The 26,060-nt window shown below is 39.9% G+C and overlaps 1 protein-coding gene across 1 annotated transcript; it reads left to right on the top strand.

The window, feature by feature from the left end:
* Positions 1 to 24,482, top strand: ell2 (elongation factor for RNA polymerase II 2). Its single transcript, XM_053478719.1, has 12 exons — positions 1 to 387; positions 9,366 to 9,413; positions 11,124 to 11,245; positions 11,334 to 11,497; positions 12,712 to 12,971; positions 16,948 to 17,072; positions 18,278 to 18,344; positions 18,450 to 19,014; positions 19,679 to 19,739; positions 19,964 to 20,135; positions 21,390 to 21,434; positions 21,528 to 24,482. The coding sequence occupies exons 1-12, from the start codon at positions 259 to 261 to the stop codon at positions 21,642 to 21,644; spliced, it is 1,875 nt and encodes a 624-aa protein (XP_053334694.1). The 5' UTR covers positions 1 to 258; the 3' UTR covers positions 21,645 to 24,482.
* Positions 24,483 to 26,060: the final 1,578 nt, after the last annotated feature.

The following is a 26,060-nucleotide window of genomic DNA, read 5'->3' as shown; positions in this document are numbered from 1 at the left end:
CACATTAGAGATCCTGTCCAAGTCCAGTAGAGTAGTCTGACAAGTGTAGTCGAGAAATACATAAGGAACACTTAATTTTTTTTTGTGTGTGTGTGTGTGTATATTATAAACTGAAAAAAATAAAAATAAACGAGAGAAACTGGAGTGAGGGCTCCTCCTTCCTTCCTTTGGTGAGAGAGAGAGAGAGAGAGAGAGAGAGGGGAGAGCTGGCTGATTTAGGTTCTACGTCAGAGGGACGATGGTGGCAGGCTGGTAAAGATGGCCGCTCTCTCTGAGGACGGGAGATACGGATTGAATTGCGGCCGCAATGCCGACAGAATCACCGTTTTGCACGTGAAGCTTACCGAGACCGCCATACGCGCGCTCGAGAATTACCAGAACTGTAAGGTAAGAGCGGGTGAGCCGAGACAGGGACACTGTCCCCACTCACAGTCCTCCAGAGCTGGGTGAAGAGACAGCAGTGCCACGCATTCTCCTAATGCTCGCCTAAGGAAGGGGGGGAAACGCAGTTAGGTGTTAAGTGCTCAGGTCGAAAAAACAAACACAAAACAACCCCTTTTACACTATGATGAGGCATTTATTTATTTATTTTTAAAGAAGTTGATTTAAATATATGTTGGATTTCTGGATTTGTTTAAAAAAAAAAGAAAACTCAAGATAACTTAAAAAAGGCTTGTGCCAGCTCTGCAATGCAATCCTCATCCAGTCTTAGCAAACAACCAGTTCTTACAATAATGTTCATTTCTAAACAAGCGGTTTATTTATTTTAACATTTATAATATCGTCATTATATATTTCTTTGTAATTTGTCACAGTTGTCAGAGACACACAATGAGTTGTACAAACTTTGTCCCACTGTTGTGTATCTGTAACACTGTAAGCTCCCCTGCTAAGAGCTCATAAAATTATATAATGTTACACGACTTGGCACCTGGATCAGGAAATCGCTTAATTATCTTTTAATCAGATACTGTAATGTTTTATGTTTATTTATTTTTTTGTAGTATTTCACAACACCGAGTTGTTACAGCTAAACATGTCTGGGCAGCTAGTTAGCCTAAGTTAGACGACTGGTCGACTTTGAATAGGCACGATTTAATCTAATGTTACAGCCGTGACAGTGTTGGACACAATATCAGCCTTTAATCATGTCGTGAAAAACGAGAAATGGGACATTTTCAAGACATTTATGTTCGTTTTTTTGCGTGTACCCGATAACGGCAAATTTTCAAATATCCATGCTAGCACGGAAGCTAACTCTGCTATGTGTGGTAAGAACCCCCCAAACTGGATTCCTGTTTAAATATACATGAGCTCTGCATAGGGTTTAAGGTTTTAAATAACATAACTACTAGTTCACACTATATAAGGTGTTTTTCTATTATTTTATTTTTAGAAAAATAAATACATTAATAAAAAAAAAAGCTGACGTTTAGCTTGCTAAAGTAAGCAGTGGTTAGCTAACATGGAGAAAGAGGGAGAAAAGACAGGAAATACAACACTAGCCGATGTTTATATTACTAATATTGCTAGTATTTTAATAATAGTATAAGTCTGTATTGAGAAATATAATTAATTTAATGCTAGGTTGCTAGGTAGCGCTCGTTTTGTTCGACATGACGATAACACTTTTGCTAGCAGGGCTAGCCAGGTGAAAATGTCCTGAGGTAACTAGCTAAGAGGATTAATTCACAAACCGTCGTGATTTCTAGCTAGTTAAAAGTTGTAACCTCGGTTATTTTAAACAAACACATTTTAGTGTGTTTGTTGGTCTTTGTGTAGAGTTAACGGTTTATCAGCGAGCTAGTTTGCTAATAAACTGACTATCTTAATTTACTAGCTGCGAATATTTTAAACAACTAGCTTGACAGCTAAACTAGTACCAATATTTTTGTCAGCCCCTCAGTACTGTATGGAACGCACACAAACAGAATTAATGACATGCTTGTGAATAATACACATATTTGATAAGTTTTGTCTGCAATAAACTAACCAGTCGCATACTAATTAATGTAAATCCTTCTGAAAGTTTCTGTATCTATATGAAAGAGAGGAGAATGGCTTGACGTGAGCAGATGGAGAGAAATGAGCTCCATGGCCTCATGAACACTTACATTGTCTGTCTCTCCTTTTTTTTTTTTTTTTTTTTTTTAAGTCTACACCGAGTCAAAGTGCTTACGAGGCAGTCTTTGAGTTAAAGCCACAGCAGGCCTACACTATTCAACATTCACCCAGTCCAAAAAAAGAGAAAAAGCACCTGAAGCGTGTCCTCTTTCGGTACTGTTTATGTGCTGCTCACTTTATGTGAGGATTTCGGATACTGTAGGAAAGACGGTGATTGTCTGAAGCAAGTTTATTCGAGTCAAATTTATGAAGGGTTAATTGCACGAAAAGGTCTTTGCATATAAAAAAAAAATCAAAGGATCGAAGTTGAGGTGGTTGCACGGAAACAACAGATAACGCTTAATCGTTAATTCTTTAACCACTCACGGATATAAGTAAGAAACACGAATGTGAAGTGATTTTGTTTCACGTCTTGCAAGTTTTTTTTTTTCTCCTTTGTTTAACAAGCCATGTTAATGAAATGTATGTAATTAGAGTCTGGGAAGACGTTTCTCTATTTTTAGTTAACATCAGGTGAATAATGTTGAGCGAATCCTTACGTTTAACCAAGTTAGGCTCTGCTCTTAAAGCCACAATGTTTTTTTTTGTTTGTTTGGTTGGTTTTTAATAGAGCGGAATCTCTGCATACAAAATGTCCCATCTTGCGTATCTTTCCCTTAATAAAAAAATTTTTGCAAGAAATTAGCATCAGCAAGTGAACCATTTTTGGCATACAGAAAATTAACCGAATCCAAAACCTAAACTGGTTTGCGTCAGCGGAAAGTCAAGTGAAGCGAGTTTTTTCGAATTTTACGATTTCCTTTTTAGTCAGTGAAAGCTGTTTTGAAAGAGTCAACCCACTATAGCAACATCGCCGTCAGTGCGTGTTTAAAAGCTACATGTTTTTTTTTTTTTGTGTGTGTTTGTGTGTGTGTTTATTTTTTTTTATGTAGGTGGCTAGAACATATCATGCATTTAGGTTCTTTTTTTTATAAATAATTTAAAATATTGTAAACATTTTTGTTTTAAGAACTCTTCGCAGAATTAATTAAATTGGTATGAGATTCTGCTGTACATGGATTTTAGAGAAGCGACAGTCATTTTGCTTTACTAGTGTGCACAGTTCAATCCGCCCAAAGGATTTCTTTACTCGGATCGAAAGAGTTGACGTCCGAACCGACCCGTCTTTCTCTAGATCACAACCTCTGACCTCGCATTTGGCCTACCATGCTTTAACATTTGTGACTGTTCGCTTGACAGCTTTCCATCAGGGCATGTCGTCAGACTGCATACCCTCGCTACCTCTGGTTTGCTTATGTTTATAGCGGCGATTCAGGTTTCAGCGCAAAATGTCAAGCATCTGTAGAGATAAGCCTTCTTCGTTACATTGCTTCCGCGTCACTAGACATCGGACATCGTACCTCAACCACAGGTGTTGTACACAGGAGTTTTCATGCTGGTGATAATGAAACATACGAGTTAAATTAATTTTTATGAGCAGACTTATATTAGTAGATGGAATGACTACTTACGATAATTCCATGACTGTACAGGCAGCAGTTTTGGTTTGATAACGAGAGGGGGAAAAAAAAATCTACATCCTTATGACTTGTAGAACAGAATCAATCTTTGATTGGGATGCAAGTGTAAATAAAATATAATGTGCTGTATACAGTAGTTTATTTATATATATATATATATATATATATATATATATATATATATATATATATATATATAGATGTGTGTGTGTTTTTTGATTTAGCTAGCTGCAATGTGTCTATAGTTTGTGAAAGTGTCACTTTTTAGTTCTAGTTTATACTCTCTCCCATATGTTGCATTAAAAAAAAAAAAATCTGATTCATGCAACTTATCTATTGTTTACAGGTGCATGTTGGGGCACCTGTGTCATCTTCTCGCTTGCTTCCCGTGAAGAACATTCGTTAATGATTGGCAGTCTTTTTTTTTTTTTTTTTTATCTTTCTGGAGGTGAGCCAGGACCAGCTGTAGCTGCAGGCGAACAGAGAAAAGAACGCTGAATCGAGCCTGCGGCTGCTCATGTCAAGCGCTCAGATCATTTTCTGGTTGATTTCGAGCTGCAGGAATTTATTTATTGTATAATCGCGCTAGCTTATCTTGCTTGGTTAAGCAGGGCGCAGGGTTAATGCTGAGCGTGCAGTCCTGCAGACCTGTCGCGCTCTCTCTCTCTCTTGCTCGCTCATTCGCTCGCTCACTGTCCTATCATCCTGACTTGTACATGGTGATTTAGCAGTTATCGGAGAACCGTCTGAGCCTGGTTCTCCCTGCTGCTCTGTAACGTGAGCAGCTCTGTGCTGATATGTGCAGTAAGACCGAGCTCCGAGGTTAAGGGAATGTGAAACCGATCTGGTCGTACAAGCCTCTGCAAAAGCACCCTACTGTCATTTGAATATAACCTAATGCTGGTGGTGTTGAGGATTGTTGCGAAATCATTGTGGGTTTAGAGTAGTGTGTTGTCATTGTTGTAGCACTGACATCTCCTACCCCCTTCCACACTTTTTTTTTTTTTTTTTTTGTTTGTTTTTTTTGTGGTAAACATTTAAACTTTGACATCATTTAAAGGTTATTTTCGGCTTGGCTTGTTTTTCTGTGCACAGTGGGTTAGTTTTTCTGTCTGCAAGCTGTTATTATGTTATATGTACTATTTTGTGTTTTTGTTTTTTTCCTGAATGATATAAAACTTTCCTATCTATTCCTGACCGTATTTACTTGAGTTAGAAGTCATTTGGTGCAAAAACTACTTAAGCAATGTTTGACAGGAACAGATTTGCATTTGAGAACAGACAGGAATGACGATATTCAACTTCCAGTGTAAATAAATAAAACATACATATGCACGTACATGCTTTTAAATATTAGGCGTAAACATTACCGTTGTCGTGTTCGCATAAACATTTAACTAAAGAGGCACTAAAATAGAAATAAGAGGTTGTTTTTTTTCCTCCTCTTGAGCAAGCAGTAAAACAGGAACATGACTGCATAACTAAAAAGCAGAGAAAATAGTGAAAAGTAGTGACGAGTTAAAAAGCTTTGCCGGTTGTTGTATTTGTAGACTTTTTTGGCCATTAGCTTTAGGATCTTGAAATCCACAAATTGCACTTTACAGGACATTTCAGAGTATGTTAGTCACCGGATTGAAAAGTTGGTCAACTTCTAAAAATGAGTTTTGTCCGACATGGTTGTTGGTGAGTTAATCACATGATCTTATGGATGTGTTGTGGTCAAAAGGTCGTTGTTTTACGGCCATGTTTTGTGATGAAGTATTCCACACTGGATTTGCCTGAATGCTAGGAGTCTAGCATGTGAAGCTTACTCGAATGGAGCTACAATTTAACCCTAACCCCTAAACCAAGTAAAACCTGGTGATGAAATTTCTGGAGAATGAGGGTGTTAAAAAAAAAAAAGAGACTTCAAGCACAGTATAGTGAGTTGGCTGGAGTAGAACATTTGAACTGTTCAACCTTTTTTTTTTTTTCTTTTTTTTTTTAAAGAGGGTCGAGTGTCTGTGAATGATCCCTGCACCCGCTTCAGTTGTTTCCATAAACATTCAGCGTGTGGAACGCCTGAAGCTTAAAAAATGACGGATAATTTGACGCCTACTTGCGGAAGCAACGTGTCTGTCCGTGGGAACTGTACACACGATCTTATTTCCACATCCCTTTCCCTGACCTTGCTTGGGATGATAAAGAGAAATATAAGGGGATTTTTATTTTAACTCTCATAACTGTTTTTTTTTAATTCTGTATAAATCACAAGTCCCAGTTTGACCCCAACACCCCCAGCACGTAATTGTACATGCTCTAGCAACATCACATGACCTGGCCTCGTTCTGACATATTGCATTGGCTTGACCACACGGCTTCTTCGGAGTAGACGTGACACATTTTTGTCCCCCGTGGCCGATCATGTGGCCAGCTAAGGCTGGACGAAAAGGTTTCGAGCCACAGAATTGTGCTAACTAAGTGCTAATAATCCTCGTTATTTTGTCAAGTAGAAGAATTCTTTTTCACACCCAGCCTATTACAAAACTGCGCCTGTTCGCTATGCAGTCTATAGTGAAACGCTGGAAAGCTCCGGCTCCAAACGGACCTCCTGAACTCACTGACTCCTTCGATCTGCTGACCACAAAAGTCTCCAGGTTTGAGTCAGGATTTATTTGAGTCCGAATTTTACTGACTCACAGGTTTACAGATCAGGTTCAGTATACGTGATTTTCAAAAGTTAAAAAAAGCACCAGCCACAGAGGAGTCAGCTATTATTGTTATTGTTATTATTATTCTGTGTGGTTTTTAGAAATACACTGCATTTATGATCATAAATGAAATGCAAATAAAATTTGTCTGGAAGAAACTCCAGTTTACTGAAATAATTTTTTTTTGTTATTGTACATTTCTAATTATCGTTTGTCCTGTGTCCTGAGTTTTATCTAGAGGAACTTTGACCCGTGAATTTACAAGCTTGGGGCTTATGAGCAAGTGGGGGGGGGGATCAAATGTTTGCATGGATGACTGTAAATTTGTCCAGCTCTATATCACAGGATCCGTTGGTGGGGGGAAAAGTTGGTGGGTTCTGATTTAAGGTCCGGTGAAAAATGTGAATGTTTCACATTTCTGTAGTAATTGAGAGGTCATTCTGTGTTTCCCCTTTTAGACCTTAGCATCATCACGCCTGTGGAAGTGTGTGTGTGGAGCTGCGGTTCTCCAGTTCACACATTTCCACTCTGTGGTTTCGAGACCCATAAGCCGTAACTGAATGACGTAACGACTGACATCACACTGATTCATTGACTTTACTGAGTCATTCAGGGAGATGGAATTGCTTGAGACATCGTTTAAACGTGTCTAATCTCATGTGCTTTCTGGAGGCTTGTGACCGATGACCAACATCTGACGTCCCGTAGGTCTGCTTGCAATCGATCGCCCGACTAACCGTAAAGAAACGGTCATGTTTATGCTCAGAAGTTACAAAACAGGTTGCCATTATTCGGGATGCCTCGTATTGATCCGTTGCACGCGTTTACACTCTGAGCAGCTTTTACGTTAAGGACTCGTCCCTAAAAGTATATGCTTGATAAGTGTGAAGTGCGGTCTCGAGCATGGACTTTGATTTTTTTTAAGGTAACCGTGCCAGAACACAGAAGTGGGCTGTCATTCAGGATGTGACCACATCGACACTACCTGTGTTCTCTGAAATCTGGCAGCTAGCCGCATAGCGCCATCTGCAGTGTCGGAGAGTGCGGATTTGCAAGTGTACTAATGGGATCACTAATGGTCGTCTCAGTTAACTCGGGCATTGTAAAAAAAGCAACCCCACCTGGTGTGGGAACTGATTTTATTTATTTATTTTTTGCGCTGTGTCACCTTAAAAATAAAAAAATAAAAAACCTTGTATGGACATGCCCAGGTCGTACACTTTGACATTCAGCAGGTATCAGTTTGACATGCAAGATCGAATTTACACGCATCACTGATTAGAGAAGTAAACTTTTTCTTGTGCATGTTTCTTCTAAGAAAAAACAACAAACTAGTCACATTAACACCACTTTCCCGTGCTGATTGATCAGAAGCTTTCATGAATTTGCTCAATTGCACAACTTTGTTGCAAGTTTATATTAATACACTCGTGCTGATTTTTCCTCATGAGTTAAAGGTACAAACGAGCTTTCCACACCGGAGGTCCGTTTTCAATACATGGTTTCCCATCTTAAGGTACTTTCGGAAAAAGTCTCGAGTAGGAATTTTAACATGCTGTTAAGAAGTTACCTGATTAAGAAAAAATTTATTAACCGATAAGGTTGACGACAAGCACAAACAACAAAGCTGTAATCTAACCCGAGCTTAGCTTCCCTTACATGCTCACTAATAACTTTATTTGAAGAGTCGGATTACATATTGAGATGTGCGATGGTTAAATAAAGCTTAAACCGAGGGGAGGAAATGCGTGTCTGGTTATCATCAATTATTAAAGATGAATCAATTATTTATTTAGAGGAGTTGGGGGCAAAACTGTTCCTTTAAGCCTCTAAGCCTAGGAAGTAGAACTTAACACAAGTTTTTTTGTTGTTGTTGTTGTTTTAAAACTTCAAGGGAAATAAAAAAGAGAAGTTGGTGAAAGGATGACTTTATAGCAGCAATAACTGGAACTTGTTTTGATGTTTCACAGTGAAATGCAACTATAAATGGCTGAAAAGTAGAAATGGGGGAGGGGAAAATATACATACATATAATAAAACTGTAAAAAAAAATTATTATTATTTGGGGGACGTAAGATAATTAATAAAACACATCATAGTGGTTTTGGGGATTTTTTTAAAGTCTGTCTGTATATTACCTAAAAACTGCGGAATAAATTTTAATGGGGTTTTCAAAGGTGTATTTGGCCAAGCTTGAGGTAACCGGTTTTGTTTTATCTTAAAAAAAAAAAAAACGATCCTTAAAAAAAATCATTAGTTCATCACAAAATTCCGCAGTTTTTTTGAAGTTTTTTTTGAGCGTGTTTGAGTGAGCAATTCTACGCGAAGGAAGTCGCAGCCACATTTAGTCTAGTGTGTGTGTATATAAGCTTAGCCTATACAATGTTTACGTTTGAAGTGTTGCTGTTCCTCTATGATCCTGCAGGTGGATCATAGATTGATTTATTCACACAGCATCCTGTGTTTTATGAACAAATCGATTGCTGTTCAGTATTGTAACAATCAGAAAATCGTAACACAGATCGTATCCTGGGACGTTCCTGGTGATTCCTGTACCTAAAAAAAAAAAAAAACTCCATGCGGCTCATTAATTTCACTGAATGAATAAAAGATGAGGGATCATGACATCAGGCTGCAATGTCCTGATTAGTTTATAATAACTGTCCTGGGAGCGGTCGAAAGAAGTGCAGCCTTTACAGTAAGGCATCTGAAACAAAATGCACACCTTCACGAAGGAGCCCAGATTCACGTATATAGCATGGATATCCTGAGCAAGTTAATTTCAACAATGTGGGTCAGTTCAAGTCAGACTGTTGTACAGTAGTGTAGCTCAGTGGCAGAGCTTGGGCAGAGTGCTTTGACAATATTTATAAACCCCCATTTCCTTCCTGATTTTATATAAACCCATGATTACATCTTGTATGTGAAGCACTGTGTAGAGCCGAAAGTCTTTTTTTTTTTTTCTGCTTTGTGCTGCTTACAGTTTGAACCTAATGTTTACCTTTTTTTTTTTTTTTTTCTTTCTTTCCAGAATGTACCGTCCTCACAGCCAACAATACATTTCCAAGGACTGCAAGGGGTAGGTTAATACTCGCCACCAAGATATGCTCAATTCATAAGTTGAATGATTTATATATATTTTTTCACCTTCACAGAATGAAAAAAAAAAAAACAACAGCTGTAACCCAGTTTGTTTCTGATCAGCACCCATTTATTTTTGAAAACACTTGCTACTGTGCTTGTGTTTGGCCTCAGGGTCGAACCCGAGGCTTTTCAGTTTTTCACAGATCGTCAGTAAAAATAGCTGGTTAACCTCTGACCCTGCGTGCCACGCCAGAGTTTGCTCTTCTGAAGCTGTTAATACTACCCTGTGGTTATGTGGTTACACTCAATGTCTGTTTCCAAGAGTTTTCTCCTTCTTTTTTTTTTTTCTTTTCTTTTTTTTTTTAAACCCCTCCCTTGCACACGCATACAGACTCTAATCAAGTCTCCACATGTTCAGTTGCAATTTGTGCAGATGTAAAAATAAAAAACACGTTCCAACGTTTGCTTCTTTTAGTTATGGACCATATCTAGAAAGTACAGAAGCGTAGAACCATGTCTCAACCAAGGATCTTGCATAAATATGCAGTTTAGTCACGTTTCTAAAATGGCTTATGACCATGCTGTAATAATGCAGGAGCAGGCTTCCTGTAGTAATTCTTCCAGTGCACTTTGCTTTCAACTCGTTGCCTCCCGAAAAACAAGCTTTTTGCCCCTCTGAGTGTCGCAGCAGCAACAAGCTCGTCCCTACCATGCAAAGATTTTTTTCACGCCACGCTCTAGCGGCGGAAATCGACAACGCTAGTCAATCAGAGCCCATGCAAACGGACGGAGTGAATAGCGCCACCATGAGTATGTTACATCACTCCCTATGGTGCGTGAGCAAGCAATAGGGGAGGAATTAAATTGTTGGATGGTGGTACATATAAACAAACAGGAAGTCAGGAAGTAGTTTTTATTTCTTATTCTCTAGAGGAAAAAATCTTGTAAACTTGAATACAGAGGATTTTTTTTTTTAACATCTCCTCTACAGAATTTCCAGAGAAATAATAACTATTTGCTGTTCGTTTAAATGCACCACCAAATAATTTGTTCCTTAATCACAGTCCAAAGTGTGTAGTGTTTAGTTAGGTGTGGAGTGGTTACCTGGAACAGTCGCTAGACTGTTTAGATAGAGGAGGGTGGTGGGGCATGACGTGGTCACCCTGCATTATCATGCTCTCAATAATAAAAACTGTTATTAAAAAATAATAATAATAAAAGCTCTGCTCATAGCTGAAGACTAGCTAAAGACGTTTTGTAATTGATGCTTCATCATTAGTGGAATTATAAAAAGAAGAGAAAGTCAGAGGCAAAGTGAAGTCACTTCTCCTAGGGATAAAAATACTCATGTTATAGTCTAGGTATTGTATATTAATGCACATACAGTAAAATTCCGCTGCTTTATAGCTTGCTTAATGAGACTTCAGGGTATTAGATGGGACCGAGCCGCTTGGACACTGGAGCTTTGATTTGCATGTACCAGGTTTGGTAATATATTCATGGATGGTTGGAGAAAAAGTGGTCTTATTAAATTCAGGATTTCTTTTTTTTTTTTTTTTTTTTTTTTTGCCTTAGTAGAAACCAAACACTATGGGTGAAAGCATATGTTTTTAAACATTAGAATTAGGAGATTCATTATAATTCTTCTCATTTTTATGTATCTTTTTATGTATGTGTTGTTTTTTTATTTTTGTCACCTCCGCAGCGCATCAAGATTCCAAAGTCGGACGTCTCGGACGGATCTCATCTCTTCGATTTCTACCTGTCCAATGTCGGCAAGGACAATCCTCAGGGAAGCTTCGAATGCATTCAGCAGCATGTGTCCAGGTAAAAACAAATAAAAATAAAAAAAAGTTTCCAAAGTTAAATATCTTTCAGAGATTGTGAGTGTTAATTTCGCGTCTGCTACGTCTAGCTCCGGGATCCCCCACTTGTCCTCTCTGGGGGCAATCCAGGACAAAATCACAGTGTGCGCCACCAACGATTCGTACCAGGTGACCAGAGAGCGCATGACGCAAGCGGAGGAGGACACTCGCAAGAGGGGCACCAAGGTCATCAAACCTGGAGGGCAATTCAGAGGCAGGTGGCTCTGTTTAGATTAACATGCACAACGCAGGTCCTTTTTATCCCCGCAGCGCAAACATGAGAATTAGACCTCTTTCACTTGTTCTAGTAGTGAAAAGAAAAATTCAAAGGGGAAGAAAGAAAAAAAATCCAGCTTAATCTTGGATGGTTTTATTAAAGCTCCTCATGTTCGCTACACAAATAGTGACTTGTTAGTTCACGTTGCAATTTCCCCCCCCCCCCACCTAGAGCCAGCTGTCCTGGTACTGTTAGTCAATGAAACTTGCAATTTTGCATTTTTCTTTCATTTTCTCAGTGTTCACTCTTTTTGCATTTAAGCTCCTCTTCATTCTCACTAATGAAAGCTCATCAGTGGTGGATTTTCAAAGCAGCGTACGTTTTGCTTGAATTATTTCTTTAGAAATCATTCTTCAGGGCGATTTAACTAGGGGAAAAAAATAGGCTTGTCGATAAACAGTGTGATCGGTTTCGGGATGCAAACATCTCATAGTGCCAAAACAAAGCTCTCAAGAAAAAGGAGAAGTAGGAGAAAAATGTGGAAAACTGGATCGGTTGGGGAAGTGCGCTTAAAAAAAAAAAAAAAAAAAAAAAAAACATTCGTTCTGCAAACAAAGACGAATCGTGACATTTTTAGGCATTGCTCATCTTCTCCCCTAAAACTGCCTCTTCAATTTTTGATGCAGGGGAAAAAAAGAGGGCACACCAGACCAGAAACAAATGTGAGATGACAATAGGAAATTCACGGAAAAGTTATAAAAACAAGCGTACAAAGGCAACACCTGAAGCTTATTTCAGGCTTCCTAATGGTTTCCCAGCAGGAGGCTCTGCCCCTGACCGTACAACCCGGGGGGGCGGGAGGGGGAGCAGGCAGGCTCTTCTGTCCACAGCAGGGTGTTGCGTTAGTGACTAGAAAAGCTTTTCACTGCTTCTGTGTGTTTCCTGCACCTGGGGAGTAAAGAGGGGGGCATTTGCATCAGACAGGCGAGTGAGGAAGTGAAAGAAACGGAGCGGAAATGTTGAGTCGGTGCAGTGCAGCAGCTGTCTCCGAAGCTTTACCGCCTTCTTTATCTTCTTCCTAGATATATTTCCTTCAGAGTGAACTGCGTAGCGGTCGATTTAAAGACGCTCGTCCACTGGCGCAAAGGGCTTTAATCGATCGCTACTTACAGTATATTCGCTGTTCTCAGCCGGTTCTGTCCCTCACACAGGCACGAAGGTGCAGATCAGAAAACCGGCTCCCTCTGCTCCCGACCCAGTTCCCGAGAGGAAACGGTCGACCCCAATGAATCCAGCCAACACCATCCGCAAGTGCCTTACCAACAACCCGGTGTCTCAGCGGCCATACCGGGAGCGCATCATCCACCTGCTGGCTCTGCGCTCCTACAAGAAGCTCGAGGTCCTGGCCAGGCTGCAGCGAGATGGGATCAGCCAAAAGGATCGCAACTCGCTCGGGAGCACCCTTCAGCAGGTAATAAGGTGGCAAGGGTGAGGACAATGGGAGAGGGGGATAATAATAATAATAATAGTAATAATAATATCATTATTATTATTATTATTAACAGCAACAAGGTTGGCAGGAGATCAAAAAAGGGATTTTTATGAAAATCTCCAGCACCTCATGAAAGCTATGAGAATTGTAGAAGGCAGCTGTGAGAATACTCAAAAGGCATCAGGTGTTAATGCAGATTTTGTTGTCGGCACTGTGAATTGCTATCTAATTTTACAAAATTTTGTATGAAAAGCATACTTCAGACATTTTAATCTAAATTTGGGGCTTTTTAGCTTACAGCTGCGAATCTTAGCAAGCCTCGGCACACGCAAGCAGTTAATACAAGGGGAAAAGTCAGACCTTATTGAAAAAAATATCAGATTTCAGTCAGTGGCATTATTATTATTATTATTATTATTATTATTACCAGAGTAATTCCAAAATTATCCACACATTTTCATCAGAAGTTGATTTTCATCCACGTAGGGCTGCTTTCAAGGGACCAAAGAGGTAAAAGTCAAATGTAGCTGGTTCAGGACTTGTATAGGGAGGAAGCTTTAACACCTCAAAACTGGGCAGAAGTGAGGACATGCATCGTCATGCAAGAAGTCAACAAGTTTAAGCTTCAGCTTTTTAATTTGTCAAATCCTTTTCCTGATAACGTTTCACTACTGGGGCTTGACAGTCTCGGAAAACTCTAAGCATCGATTTTACAACTTTTTCCCAGTCAGAGATTGAGGATGTTTCCGTTCCATTACTCTCAGACTCATAGCGATGATGAATCCATGTCTCATCACCAATAATGATTCTCTTTACGAAACTTTTAACAAATTTTGTTTGCAGATATCCAAACGCTTCTGTTTATGCTCTTCTGAGAGTTGTTTCAGCATCCGGCTGCAAAAAAACCCCAATTATGCAACACGCTGCCCTTCTCCAAGCAGGGTGTCTAATTGCGCTCGCACCGCAGTTACAAATGAACCGATGTAACACGTGATGTAGGGACCGTAGTCTTGAGCGGAAAACACTGATGAGACAGTGAAGCCGACAAAAGTTTAAATTAAATTTAACAGAATGAATGACTGATTCCCAGTAACATCAGATGGCTCGAGCCTGATCGGCGTCACCAACAGTAGTAGCCTCCCAACCGTTATCTTATTAAATTTCACGAGCGAAATTTGTCTCAGACGGGACGGATTTCATCCAGCACAGCAGATCAGAACGGTAGTAGCATTGGCATCTCGCTGTGAGAAGACTGCAAGCTGCTAGACTTGGTACTCTATGGAAGCGTGAAATTGTGTAATAAAATAAACTCGAGCAGTCTGCACAACATGTGTCTGCTCCAGCTGAAGTATGGACCCAGTGAAGTATAGATTAATCCTGTCCATGTGTCAGAATAAGACTCGCACATATGATTTCAAGTAAGCAGACATTCTTTGAAAAATATTTCAATGTAATGAACTGCGATCGGGGGGAATTTTTTTTTTTTTTTTTTTTTTGGTCTCCCTTTGTTTACTGTTTGGAACGGGGAAAAATTCCAGTAAAGGGCCTCTTTCAGTTCCTCCTGCTGGTTTCAGTCCTGAAATGTCACTCTTTTCAGGGCACTTAATGTGTGAAATGCAAGTGACCACTAAGTGGTCTCTGCAGAAAGACAGGGCAAGTCTTTGTCCTTGTTTGGACATGAGAGAAGGACAGGAGCATGAGAAGAGAATTTGAAACCCTGTCCCCCCCCACCCCACCCTGTGCTGCAATGGAAAAACGAGAAGGAACTCCGTATCAGTGCCCCGCTGGTTTGCGGCTTGTCTATTTGTATGCACGAGTGTTTGCATTAAACACCGTCGTCGTACTGATGGTACACACAACACGTGCCTTGTTTTAATGTGCTTGCTTTGGAACTGCCTGCAGCGTTCTCTCTCACACACACACACACCTCCACACAGACACTTGTCCCTGCCCCTTGTATCAAGGTGTAACGCTACTGCGGAATTGGTGTAATTTTTAACAGGTCAGTAAGTTTAAAAGAATTGGCTTGTCTCGAAGTGAAGCCTGTCCACTCAGCAGGCCAAGCATCTTGGCAAAGCTCCTGGACAGTTATTTTCAGCCGAGGCTCCCATATACACTTAAATCAGGACATACCAGAAACAAACCGAATCGGATAAACAAAAATGCCATTTGGCGTTTGATGAAAAAAAAAAAAAAAAAAAAAAATTTTGTTTTTGCTGCTCTGTCTGCTTGTGCTTGTTTATTTCTCCGTGAAAAAATTGAGCAAAATTACCGGAGCCGTGTAGAAGCACAAGTTATTACACAACAATCACCAGAAACATTTTGAAAGGTTTTTTGTAACCAGCAACAAAATAAACCTGAGCAAATTTACAAGATGCAAGGAGCGGATAACATTTTACAGAAACACTGTATAAGACACGTTGGTGCGATCTGCCTTTTTTTTTTTTTTTTTTTAATAAAGGAGTTGCACATGCAGACATGGCTCACCACTGAGGTCTGGCAGCTCCTCCCGAACGGGTCGGGGAAAAGCATTTTAGATGGCAAACTACAGCATATAGCCCATCAAACAGGATGCGATTCCCTTTAACCACCAGATTATGTGGCCACGAAATAATTTGGTCAAGGTTGTAGTCCCTGCATATATATATTTATTTTTTTTTTAGTTTATTTTTTAAAGTTTTTTTGGTGCTTAGGGTACTTGGGGGGTTTTTTTCTCTGTTTTTTTTTATGCTATCTCTTCTTAGGGTACAAAAGCAACCTGTGAGAGTACTCCTTGCTCTCTTAACTGTTCTGTTTGGTCAGGCATTTTAATTTTATGTTCTATTCCTGGTTAGAGTTATTCAATTTTACATTGCGAGGCCTCAAACCAGACAAACAAAAACTTGGCAAGACTCTTCGAATTGCACTTTCAGGCGGTTTTTCTGGATTCCAGTTATTTGTCTTTGCCCGTGTTTGGACTGCAGAGAGTAATATTCGTTCACCAAGCAGGAAGTCAGAACCTGGAATAGCATCAGAAGTGAGAGAGAATATGGGTGAGCTATGTTTCTCTTCGGTTTGCAAAAAAAATGATCGGGATAATTATTAGGAATGGAAATAACCAGGAGCCTCCCGATTACAACCTCACGAGGCCTAGGTGCTGATTCGATTTGTATTGCGATTAAGTAAATATCAGGATTTCATAAATACCTGATACGGTATGAATCATTTGGATTTTATTACCATTCTAAACAAACTGTGCCATGTGAAAAGTTTAGAGTGCACCACCTGCAGGATCATAGAGGAACCGCAAAAAATAATCGTGATGCATCACTGAATCCATTTTTTTCCTTTCCTCCGTCTCTACTGATCAGCAGTAAAAATTAAAACCACCTGCCAGATAAGGTTTAGGTCGTACATGGACTCCACAAGACCTCTGAAGGGGGTCAGCAGCAAGTCCTTTAAACCTGTACGGTGTGAGGTGGGGCCTCCATCGATTTTCCAGCACTTTCAATCGGATTGATATTTGGAGGCAACACCTGAACAGGGAATACAGTTTTCATGAAAGGGTCTACTTGGTTTGCAGAGATGTTTAGTTAGGTGACGGGTGTCAAAGTAACATCCACATGTAACAGCCAGGACCTGAGGTTTTCCAGCAGAACACTGCCCAGAGCATTACAGTGACTTTCAGACTTGCGTCGTCTAGACGGTAGGGCTGACAGTTTTGTAGTTTAATTTGGGAGCCCCCTCGGTTTCTTCTCATCTTTCAGTGGAACATTTTTTTTTTCTTTTCTTTTTTTTTTTTTTTAAATAAGCGAAGGTAACAATAGCCTCTTCAGGACACTGTAACTTACAAGGCAGGTTTAAATGAAACTCACATTTTGAAGCACAATTTAAATGTTAATGAGGTGCCGCATCTTAGCATGAAAGTGCACGAGGTGGTATTCTTATCGTCTGTTCTCTCTGACCTTATTTTCAGGTTGCCAATCTGAACCCAAAGGATAACTCGTACTCCTTAAAGGACTTTATTTACCGTGAGGTCCAGAGAGACTGGCCCGGCTACTCTGAGGATGATCGTCTTCAAGTGGACCGGATCTTAGCTCGGTAAGCCCTTGGGCTGTTGGGAGTGCTTGCACATTTGAGTGAAGAAATAACCCTTTGAGAGGAACTGATCTAAAGTTTCAAAAGCCATGGGGGGGAATGGGGGTTATGTAGGTCACGTTGGGTAATTATAATCCCACATCTTCAAAATCTCCTGGATCTATGCAGAGGTGCAGTACCAGTCAAAAGTTTGGATTTATTTTCTACATTTTAGAGCAATACTGGAGATGAAATATGAAATAACATGTACGGCATTAGGTAATTAAGTTACAACAGTCAGTTGTTATTTTTAGACGCAAACGTCACCTGTTTATGAATGGTTCTTGTAAAACACATCAAGCACCTTAATGATGAAACTGGCTCTCATGAAGACCTTCTCAGGAAAGCAAGGCCAAAACTCACCTCTGCTGAGGAAGATAAGTTCGTTTAGGGTCACCAGCCTCAGAAATCACATCCTTTATTTTTTTTATCAAAGTCTTTTTTTTTATTGGAAATATAAACAAGTTACGTATACATACATTTGTACACTATTTTTTTTTTTTTACCGTACCCCCCCCCCCCCCCCCCACACCACAAAAAAAAAAATAAAAAGCTAAAATAAAAAAAAAAGCCAGTCAGCAGAAAAAGGGAAAAAATAAATAAATTACACATCAAACAGAAAAGGAAGCGAAGAAATATTAGAAACGGAGAATAAAAAAGAAATCTTTTATTACAGATCTAATTGATCTGCATCTATATTTTCAAAATGGCTTATAAATGGTTGCCAGGCAGGTCGATCCCTTTATAGAATAGCGAATCTTTTCTAGATGAAGAAAATACAAGACCTCTTTAATCCAGTGGTGGCGACGACTCCTTCCACTTAAACAGGATCAGTCTCCTAGCGAGAAAGGAGACGGGTATAAAAAATAAAACTCCAAAAATTGTATAGCTTTGGGCATGTCCAGAACATATGTAGTAGCGTAGCTGGTTCCTGCTTACATCGGTCACATGTGGGATCAAAGTCCTCTCTAATCCTTGCCAGTTTTACCTTGGACCAGTGAAGCCGGTGAACAATTTTAAACTGAATGACTGTGTGTTTGAGGCAAACTGATGAGGTGGTATTGTATATAGACAACTTGGTGCATGTTTGTTTTAGACTGCTTGCATAGACACACTCTGTCTCTCTCTTTCCAAAAGTAGCCTAAAACTTGTGTTGGTTTTATTTTCAGTAAACTGGGCCTGCCTGCAGATTCACTCTCATCCAGCAGCTCTCCAAAAGAACCAACATCCCCACAGGTATGGAGAATCCCGCGATGGAAAACAGACTATGAGATATATATAAAATTAGATTTTGAAGTTACAGGGCCTTTTTTTTTTTTTTTCTCCTCCCTTTTTCCACAGAAGCGTCAGCCTCAGGGTGACTTCATCGACCCTCTGATGTCCAAGAAACCCCGTATCTCCCACCTCAGCAGCCGAGGAGCCCCGAGCTCGTCAGATCGCCGCCCGCCTACGGAAACCGAGGAGAAGAGACCAGCTCCTCCAGTGAACGCAGCCTGCCCAGGCCCTTCATCCCAGCCCCCAGTGTCCCACCCTCCCTCTGGCTCGAACTCCAACTCGCCCAGCACACCGGAGGGCCGCGGAACCCAGGACCTGCCCCTGGACCAGAGCTCCACATGCGGGGAGGAGACCGAACGCTACGCGCCCCGCTCCCTCACTCCCAGCTCCGGCTTCATCCCAGCTTCCGCCATATCCCCAGCAGCCAACAGTAGCAAAAAGCCCAAAAAGAAGTCAAAGAAGCACAAAGACAAGGAGCGGGAGAGGAGAGGCGGGGAAGACGAAGGCGTACGGCATCGGGAGGGACAGGCCGAGACGGAAGACCGGCCGAGGAAGAGACACCGTGCCGAGGCTGAGAAACACTCTCCGGTTAAAGAGGACAGCTCTTTAGATGCAGAACTGCACAGAGAAGGTAAATGTATTTAGCAAAAGTTTAAGACTACCCAAACCGAAAGTAATTATTCACCTAGTGGATTCAGTGCTGATTGTTGCAGAAAGAGGGGAACCTTTTTCATTAGCCGTCATTAGCATAGTATGTTCAAGACAGTTGGTTTGGTAATGGCCGATCACAGGCTTGGTTGCTCCAGCTGCCTGCCTTGTGCATGACACTGCGTGTGAAGCTTCTACAGAACTTTTGTTGGCTTGGCAGTTACACCGTTATTCATATGGAAGCCAGCAGAACAATCGTATGCGAGAAGCTCATCACGGCAGCAACAATAGGAAGCCACAGGCTTTTCTCCGGGATTTGCTTTTGCATGGTGTTTTTATTCACACCAGTAAAAGCGAGCATTAAAACAGCCAGAACTTTGTGTGTTATGTTTCGTACTTTAATTGTTTGATAAGTCAATTAATGCTAAAAAGATATTCAATAATGCAACACCTAGTTTCACTGAAATGTTTCTTTAGAATAGTATTTAATAGTTATGATATGATGCGATTCCAGTTTATTTATCTTTCTGAATGGTTCAGTTTCCAGCTTAAGGAGTGTCGTGTCCTAAATGATGGGTTTGATCGTGTTCCAGTAGAACATGAGTCATGTACAAGAAGTTTTATTTGACACTCTCTTCTTTCTATAGACAGAACAAGCAAACCTGAGCTCACAGAACTTTCCACTCCGGTGATTCCTGATTACATAGCGTAAGTTTGAGGTGTTTTTTTTTTATTATTATTTTTTTTCCCTCTCTCTTTCTCTTCCCTTTTAAAACGCTTAGAGTTGAGTTTGCTGTTTACTTTTTGCAGACTGCTATTTGCTTTTCCAGTTTTTAGTTAATATGTACGAGTGATATTTATATTTAATTCTGTGTATTTTGTTATAGCATCGCAAACTGAATTTTGTGTGCATTTTGTCTCATGTTTGTCAGTAAATACACTGCGGTAGTGTCTATGGATCAAAGGCAGCGCTACAAGGACGACTTTAACGGCGAGTACGATGAATATCGCACTCTCCACGCCCGTGTGGAGAACATCACGCGACGCTTCACACAGCTGGACACCCAGTGCAGACGCCTGCCACCCGGAACCAAAGAGTACCAGGTACGGTTGCGAAGAGGAGTCTAACGAACAGCTGTCGTACCCAGCGTTCACACTGGAAAATGAAACATCACTGTTCGCTTCCTGTGTAATTTTTACACCCAACCACGTTTTCAAAGCTCCTGAATCCCCCTCCTTAGTCTCAGTTTAATTCACAAGAAATTAAGGAGGTTATCGTGAAATAACCACTCATTGCTACTAAAACCCCATGCTGTTTACCTAGCTCCTCACAGTGCGAGAAAACTGAATAAACATGTTTAACGATTAATAACTTTACAATAGTAACATCCACATTTTTCTCCCCCACAAAACCAGGTTGGAATTGTCTCTGGTTAAGAAAACAGCTCAGTAGAGGTAGAAGGTAGAAGTTTGGAAAGACTTACAAAAACACCCAACAGTCGTACAAGACATAGTTGGAAGAAAATGTCATGTCCTCATACAAGGACGTTCTGGTCTGAAGGGATTAAATATGAAGGGGGTGGTGAAAGAGGATGAAAGAGAAAAGCTAATTTTAACAAGAAAAAAGAGAAGGGATGGGGGTTTTATCCATGTTTCTGCATATACACAAACAATAGGAGACTCGCATCCCCTTTAAGTAAATGTGTAATAAAGGTTATGAAAATCTTTGTAGACAGCGTAATATTGTATTGAAAAATGTTTTTTTTTTTTTTTTTTTTCAGTGTGTAATTAAATTGAAGACTTTGTTTCTACGGTTTCGCTTTTTTGGTGAGGACATAGTCCTACCACGAAAAGGGAAAAATAACAAGGCATTCTTGCGTCACCTTTATCCTCAGTAACCAAAAAAAATAAAAAAAAAGATTTCACTTCCCTTTCACTTCGGGTTACTTTAAGAAAGAACAAATGTGTTCGCTTAAAGGACCTGCTGTAAACAGTATCACTAGTAGGAATCCTAAACAAGCCTGATTATTAAGGCTTCAACAATCAACTCAGTATGAAAGAAGAATCAGTAAGGGTGCGATTTAGTGCTGTGATTGATTGGCCAGAGATTACGCTTGTGCAGCACGGTTATAGCGAACTATTTTATTTACATTCGCACCAGATGCCCTGTTGATTGTGTTCCTCATTTCGGAGAGACCTTGCAGTGCGCAGAACAACTAATCGTAATCAGAAAGCGAGCCGTTCCTTGTCATCTCCTTGGTGCGATTGAGTTTCTACGTCACGTTTGACTCGTAGTGAAAAAGTTAATGGCTTATTGAGGTCTGACTTTTTTTTCTCTCTCTCTGTCTTTTGCTGCAGGAGGTGCACAAAGAGGTGCTTCAAGAATACAAGAAAGTCAAACAAGTGAGTTTGGATTAAAAGGTTTATCCTTTTTTTCAACTTTTTTGCAATTGGAAATGCAGATGTTTGATCAGGAACTGTCTTTCTCATCTACAGCACAACCCAAATTATCACGAAGAGAAGCAGCGCTGCGAGTACCTGCACAACAAGCTGGCCCACATCAAGAGGCTTATTGCTGACTTTGACCAGCGGAGGGCGCAGTCCTGGCGTTAAACAGTGGGACCCAAGCAGCCAATCGGAGCTTTTCTCAGCCTATAACCAGTGGCAGCCAGGGGATCAGCCTTTTTTTTTTTTTTTTTTTTTTTTAACTCCCTTCTCATTTCTCATCTTTTGCCTGTTCCCTATTACTCTTTAACACGTCTACATTTCAGAAATATATACACACACGCATACATACTGTTTTTTTTTTTTTTTTTTTTTTTTCACCCCTCCTTTCCTTCCCTGTTGTTCCTTCTGACCACTGCCTCCAATGTTTAACAGAAGAGCACCACTCTTCCTGCTAGTGATGTCATGCATGTCCAGGAGGATAACTCTTCATTTTTTTTTTTTTTTTTTTTTCTGACAGACTTTAAAAGGAAAGAAAATTAAAGGACAAAAAAAACAACAAAGCGGATTAAAAATGTTTCAAAGAAAATACTATTATATATATATAGCTACCTGTATTTAAAAGAGAAAAAAAAGGAAGATCTATTTATTTTGAATGGAAGGAGAAGATTGAGTCCATGGACGATCCGAGGTTTAGTTTCTTTTCTGGATGCAAAATGCATTGCCGGGGGCCTTACAATATACAGTGTCTATTTTGACTTCCTGAAGCCTTTTGCACAGGGGCAGCTGAGCCAGTGCGTGTTATAGAGAGAAAAGAAGAAAAAAAAAGAGGGAGAGAGAGAGAAGCAAAGGGAGAGTATATGGTGAACAGGAGCGTGGAGCCAGGAGCCATAAGATTCCCTTCCTCTCGAGCAGCAGCAGTATTCTCGCTCACCGTGCAAATGGTGCCTTAACGTGTGTTCGTTTACACACGAGGATGTGGAGTCCGACCGTGTTCCAGGGGCCCGGAGTAGAAGAAACGACTGTGACCTTGTGACAAAGTTCAGACACATCCGTGGAAGATGTGTGTGATTTATAATAGTTTTTGGGTTTTTTTCCCCCCGTGCGTGCGTGTAGCGCGCTCACATTCATGAGACACCGGAACGTAGCAACAGATCGTCAGTGTTTTCTTTTTTTGTTTTTCCCAGATGATGTGCGAGAGTGTGCAAGAGCGATCAAGAAGAGTGTGTGAGTGTGAGAGAGAGCGTACTTTTTTTTTTTTTTTTTTTTCTTTCTTTTTTTTTGTCTTAGTTGTCTTATGAGAGCCGGCCAGATGGGCCTGTGAGAGTCTGGGGTGGAAATACGGATAAAAGAACATAAATGAGGAAAAAAAAATAGAAAATGAAAACCAAAAAAAGCTGCTATTATAGCCTTTGAACCGCCAGAGTATTGGTGATCAACCTGGCTCGTGTTACATGTTCTTAACTTGGAATGATAAGGACAGAGGGTGGCTTGTGTACGCGTGTGCATGCACGTGTGCGTGTTTTGTTGTTGGGTTTTTTTCTCTCTGCACAGAACCAAACAAAGACAAGGACACAAGGTTCTGTTTGGTGGGGAAAAAAAAGCAGAGCTACCAGAGCCATACCTATATATTACAATTTCAAATGTATTCTTCTTAATTATTCCATAAGTTTCAAAAAAAAAAAGAGAGAGCTATTTATAAGTAATGACTAGCATGCTGTTTTTTTTTTTTTTTTTTTTAAGCCTTTTTTTTTTTTTTTTTATTAAAATTGAAAGAATTTTGCAGATTTACTTAAGCAAATTATGTATGGCGTTCAGATAGAAAGCAAGTCTTTATTTTCATGAAATGCATTCAGCAGGGAAAAAAAGAGAAAGATGCTTAAGGGAAATTGTGTTTACAAAACCTGTGTTTGAATATATATTTTTTTTCTTTGGGGGAAATCTATTGTTTTGTTGATTTGAAATAAACTGCATCTGTTGGTTTAGCTTATTTCTGTCCGGCGATATGCAATGAGTTTCCTTAAAGAAAATGCGAGCATCTTTAATCCTTATGTTCCATACTTGCTTTTATCTAAATGAGAAAGAATAAACGCAGAATCAGCCTGAATTCGGGGAAGGGCGGGGTGAGGGGGTGGATGGCGGGTGGGGTGGGGGATATATGTCGCTTTATCATGTCGGCGGATCAGAGTCAAATATTTGGTCACTACAGATATATGCAAAGACTTGGTGGATACGCGGATTCTTACACTAGCATGTATAAGAAAAGAAGCGGCTGGGGGTCAGAGCCATGCAGCGATCAGCCCGTAACGTATTATTGTGAATCCTGTTTGTTAATAATGAATACAATCGGATGAACATGAATTAACCCCAATCAGTATTTTTGCTTTGTCGCTGTCTGGGCTGAATAAGGACACGGTCAGGTGGTGTGTTAATTTAAAAAAATGTATTTATAAAAAAAAAATTTTTTTTTAAACGCATCTCCTTCGTCCTACCCATTTTACATGAATGCTTTTTTTCCCCTTCTTACATTACTCTTGCAGTCCAAAACTGGATGATGGAAGACAAAGCCAAATTGTGTGTGTCACGATTAATTAGTGGAGTCGAGCAGCTCTTTATCTCCTCTGCATTCCCTTGCACACTCATCTTTTAGTCCAAGCCCCAGTGCCTGTTTCTCCAAACGGTGTCCCTTCATTGAACTCCACTCTCAGCTGAGAGATAAAAGCCTTTAACACATCCATATTTCTTTTTTTTTTTTTTCCCTAAAGGGACGATTAAATATGTGTTGGACACTAACCATTTCAGCAGGGACGGGATACTAAGTGCTGGTTAAGGCACAAATCAAAACATGCAAAAAATAAAACAAAACAAAAAAAATGTTGGGAAAAAAATCAAACTCCCTCTTATGGTTTAAAAGTGGGACAGGGTTTTACTAAGATTGTTATTTCCAACATGTTGATCTGAGAAATGCATTATGTGAGTTCAATAAAATGTGAACTTGGCAAAATATTCATGCTTCTTTCTTGACCTGTATTTTTTATTTATTAATTTATTTTTGTATCTTAAGGCAGTACAGCAAGGCGACAACAAACAACGCAAGTTGTTCATGATTGGATGAAAATATGAACCATAAATTTGTGTAATAGTAGCTTATTGAAGAAGAAATGTATGCACCACAAACGCAAAAGCTGGAACAAATTAAAAGAGACTTTTCAAAGATGATGCATCTGATGAAACATTTGGAGGACAAGCCAGCAGTCAGTTGATAACCGCATTAAAGATGCTATCCATGTGTCGACTTTATTAAAAACCTTCAGGAAAAAAACATTCAGTATATAAAATGGCAGTGCATTGTACATTAGACATATGTACACACAATAAGAAGATATACTGCCTAAAAAAACGACTAAAAAGAGACTGGAATAGGTTTAATCTGGACTCATCCAATCTTTGTTCCCTAACGAATTGAAATCTTTTTTTTATTTTTTATTCTCACTAACAAGTGGCTTTCTTATGGATGCACAGCTGTTTAATGCCAATTCTGTGAGTTCTCATCAGATTGTGTGTGTGTATGGAAATGAATTTACCTTAAATATTAAACATATGGTCATGACATCATGACATACAGTATTATGATTATTACTCTTATTTTTTTTTATTATGCAATCTCCCAGTGGCTAAGTGGTTAGCACTGTTGCCTTGCACCTCCAGGTTCCAGGTTCGATTCCTGCCTGTGTGTGCATGGAGTTTGCATGTTCTCCCCATGCTTGGTGACTTCCCTCCAGGTACTCCGGTTTCCTCCCACAGTCCAAAGACATGCAAATTAGGTTAATTGGGGTTCCCAAATTGACCGTAGTGTGTGTATGCGTGTGTGTCCTGTGATGGATTGGCACCTCATCCTCGTGCCCTAAGTCTCCTCGGATATAGCCTACTCTGGCCCACAATTATCATGGATAATTTTAAATTAAATTTGGATTCCTGTGTTAACATTTTTTACACTGCTCCGCTCCACGTTCCCTTCGATCCTCCAGCACTGTTCAGCTGGTCGCACCCTCTCTCAGGGATCGAGGAAGATGTGCATCTAGACCCCTTTTTGTTCTGGCCCCTAGATGGTGGAATAAACTTCCTCTAGATGTCTGTTTCTGTTAGTATCTGATTCACCAATCAGAAATGATCAGATGCAAATCACATCTGTTCTATAATGATCACTGTGGAAATGTGTCTACATTTATAGCGACGAACAGGACGGCACGTGACCATGGTTTATTTTTTTTAGAACAGGTCCAGTGCAGCTGTTTAAAAAAATCTGCCACTCTCTTTTCATTTCATTTCTGCCCTAAATATAATAAAAGATATTGACAGTGGCAGCATCGTCCTAGATATTCAGATTTTCTTATCCTATTTCTTGCTGTTACTTTCAGTTATTAAACTGTTTGTTTCTCCTGAAGTCACATCACAACTACAAAGTGAATTTGTCAGTAATGAATTTTATAATTTGCAGAATACGAGCATACCCTCCAGGACAACAATAGAAAAATAAATAACTCAGTTGCATGCACACATAAATATATAAACACAAGAGGAACA

This window comes from Clarias gariepinus, chromosome 19, assembly GCF_024256425.1.
Source record: "Clarias gariepinus isolate MV-2021 ecotype Netherlands chromosome 19, CGAR_prim_01v2, whole genome shotgun sequence".
NCBI lineage: Eukaryota > Metazoa > Chordata > Actinopteri > Siluriformes > Clariidae > Clarias > Clarias gariepinus.
Note: the sequence above shows the minus strand (reverse complement) of the source record. Positions and strands in the feature narration are given on the sequence as shown.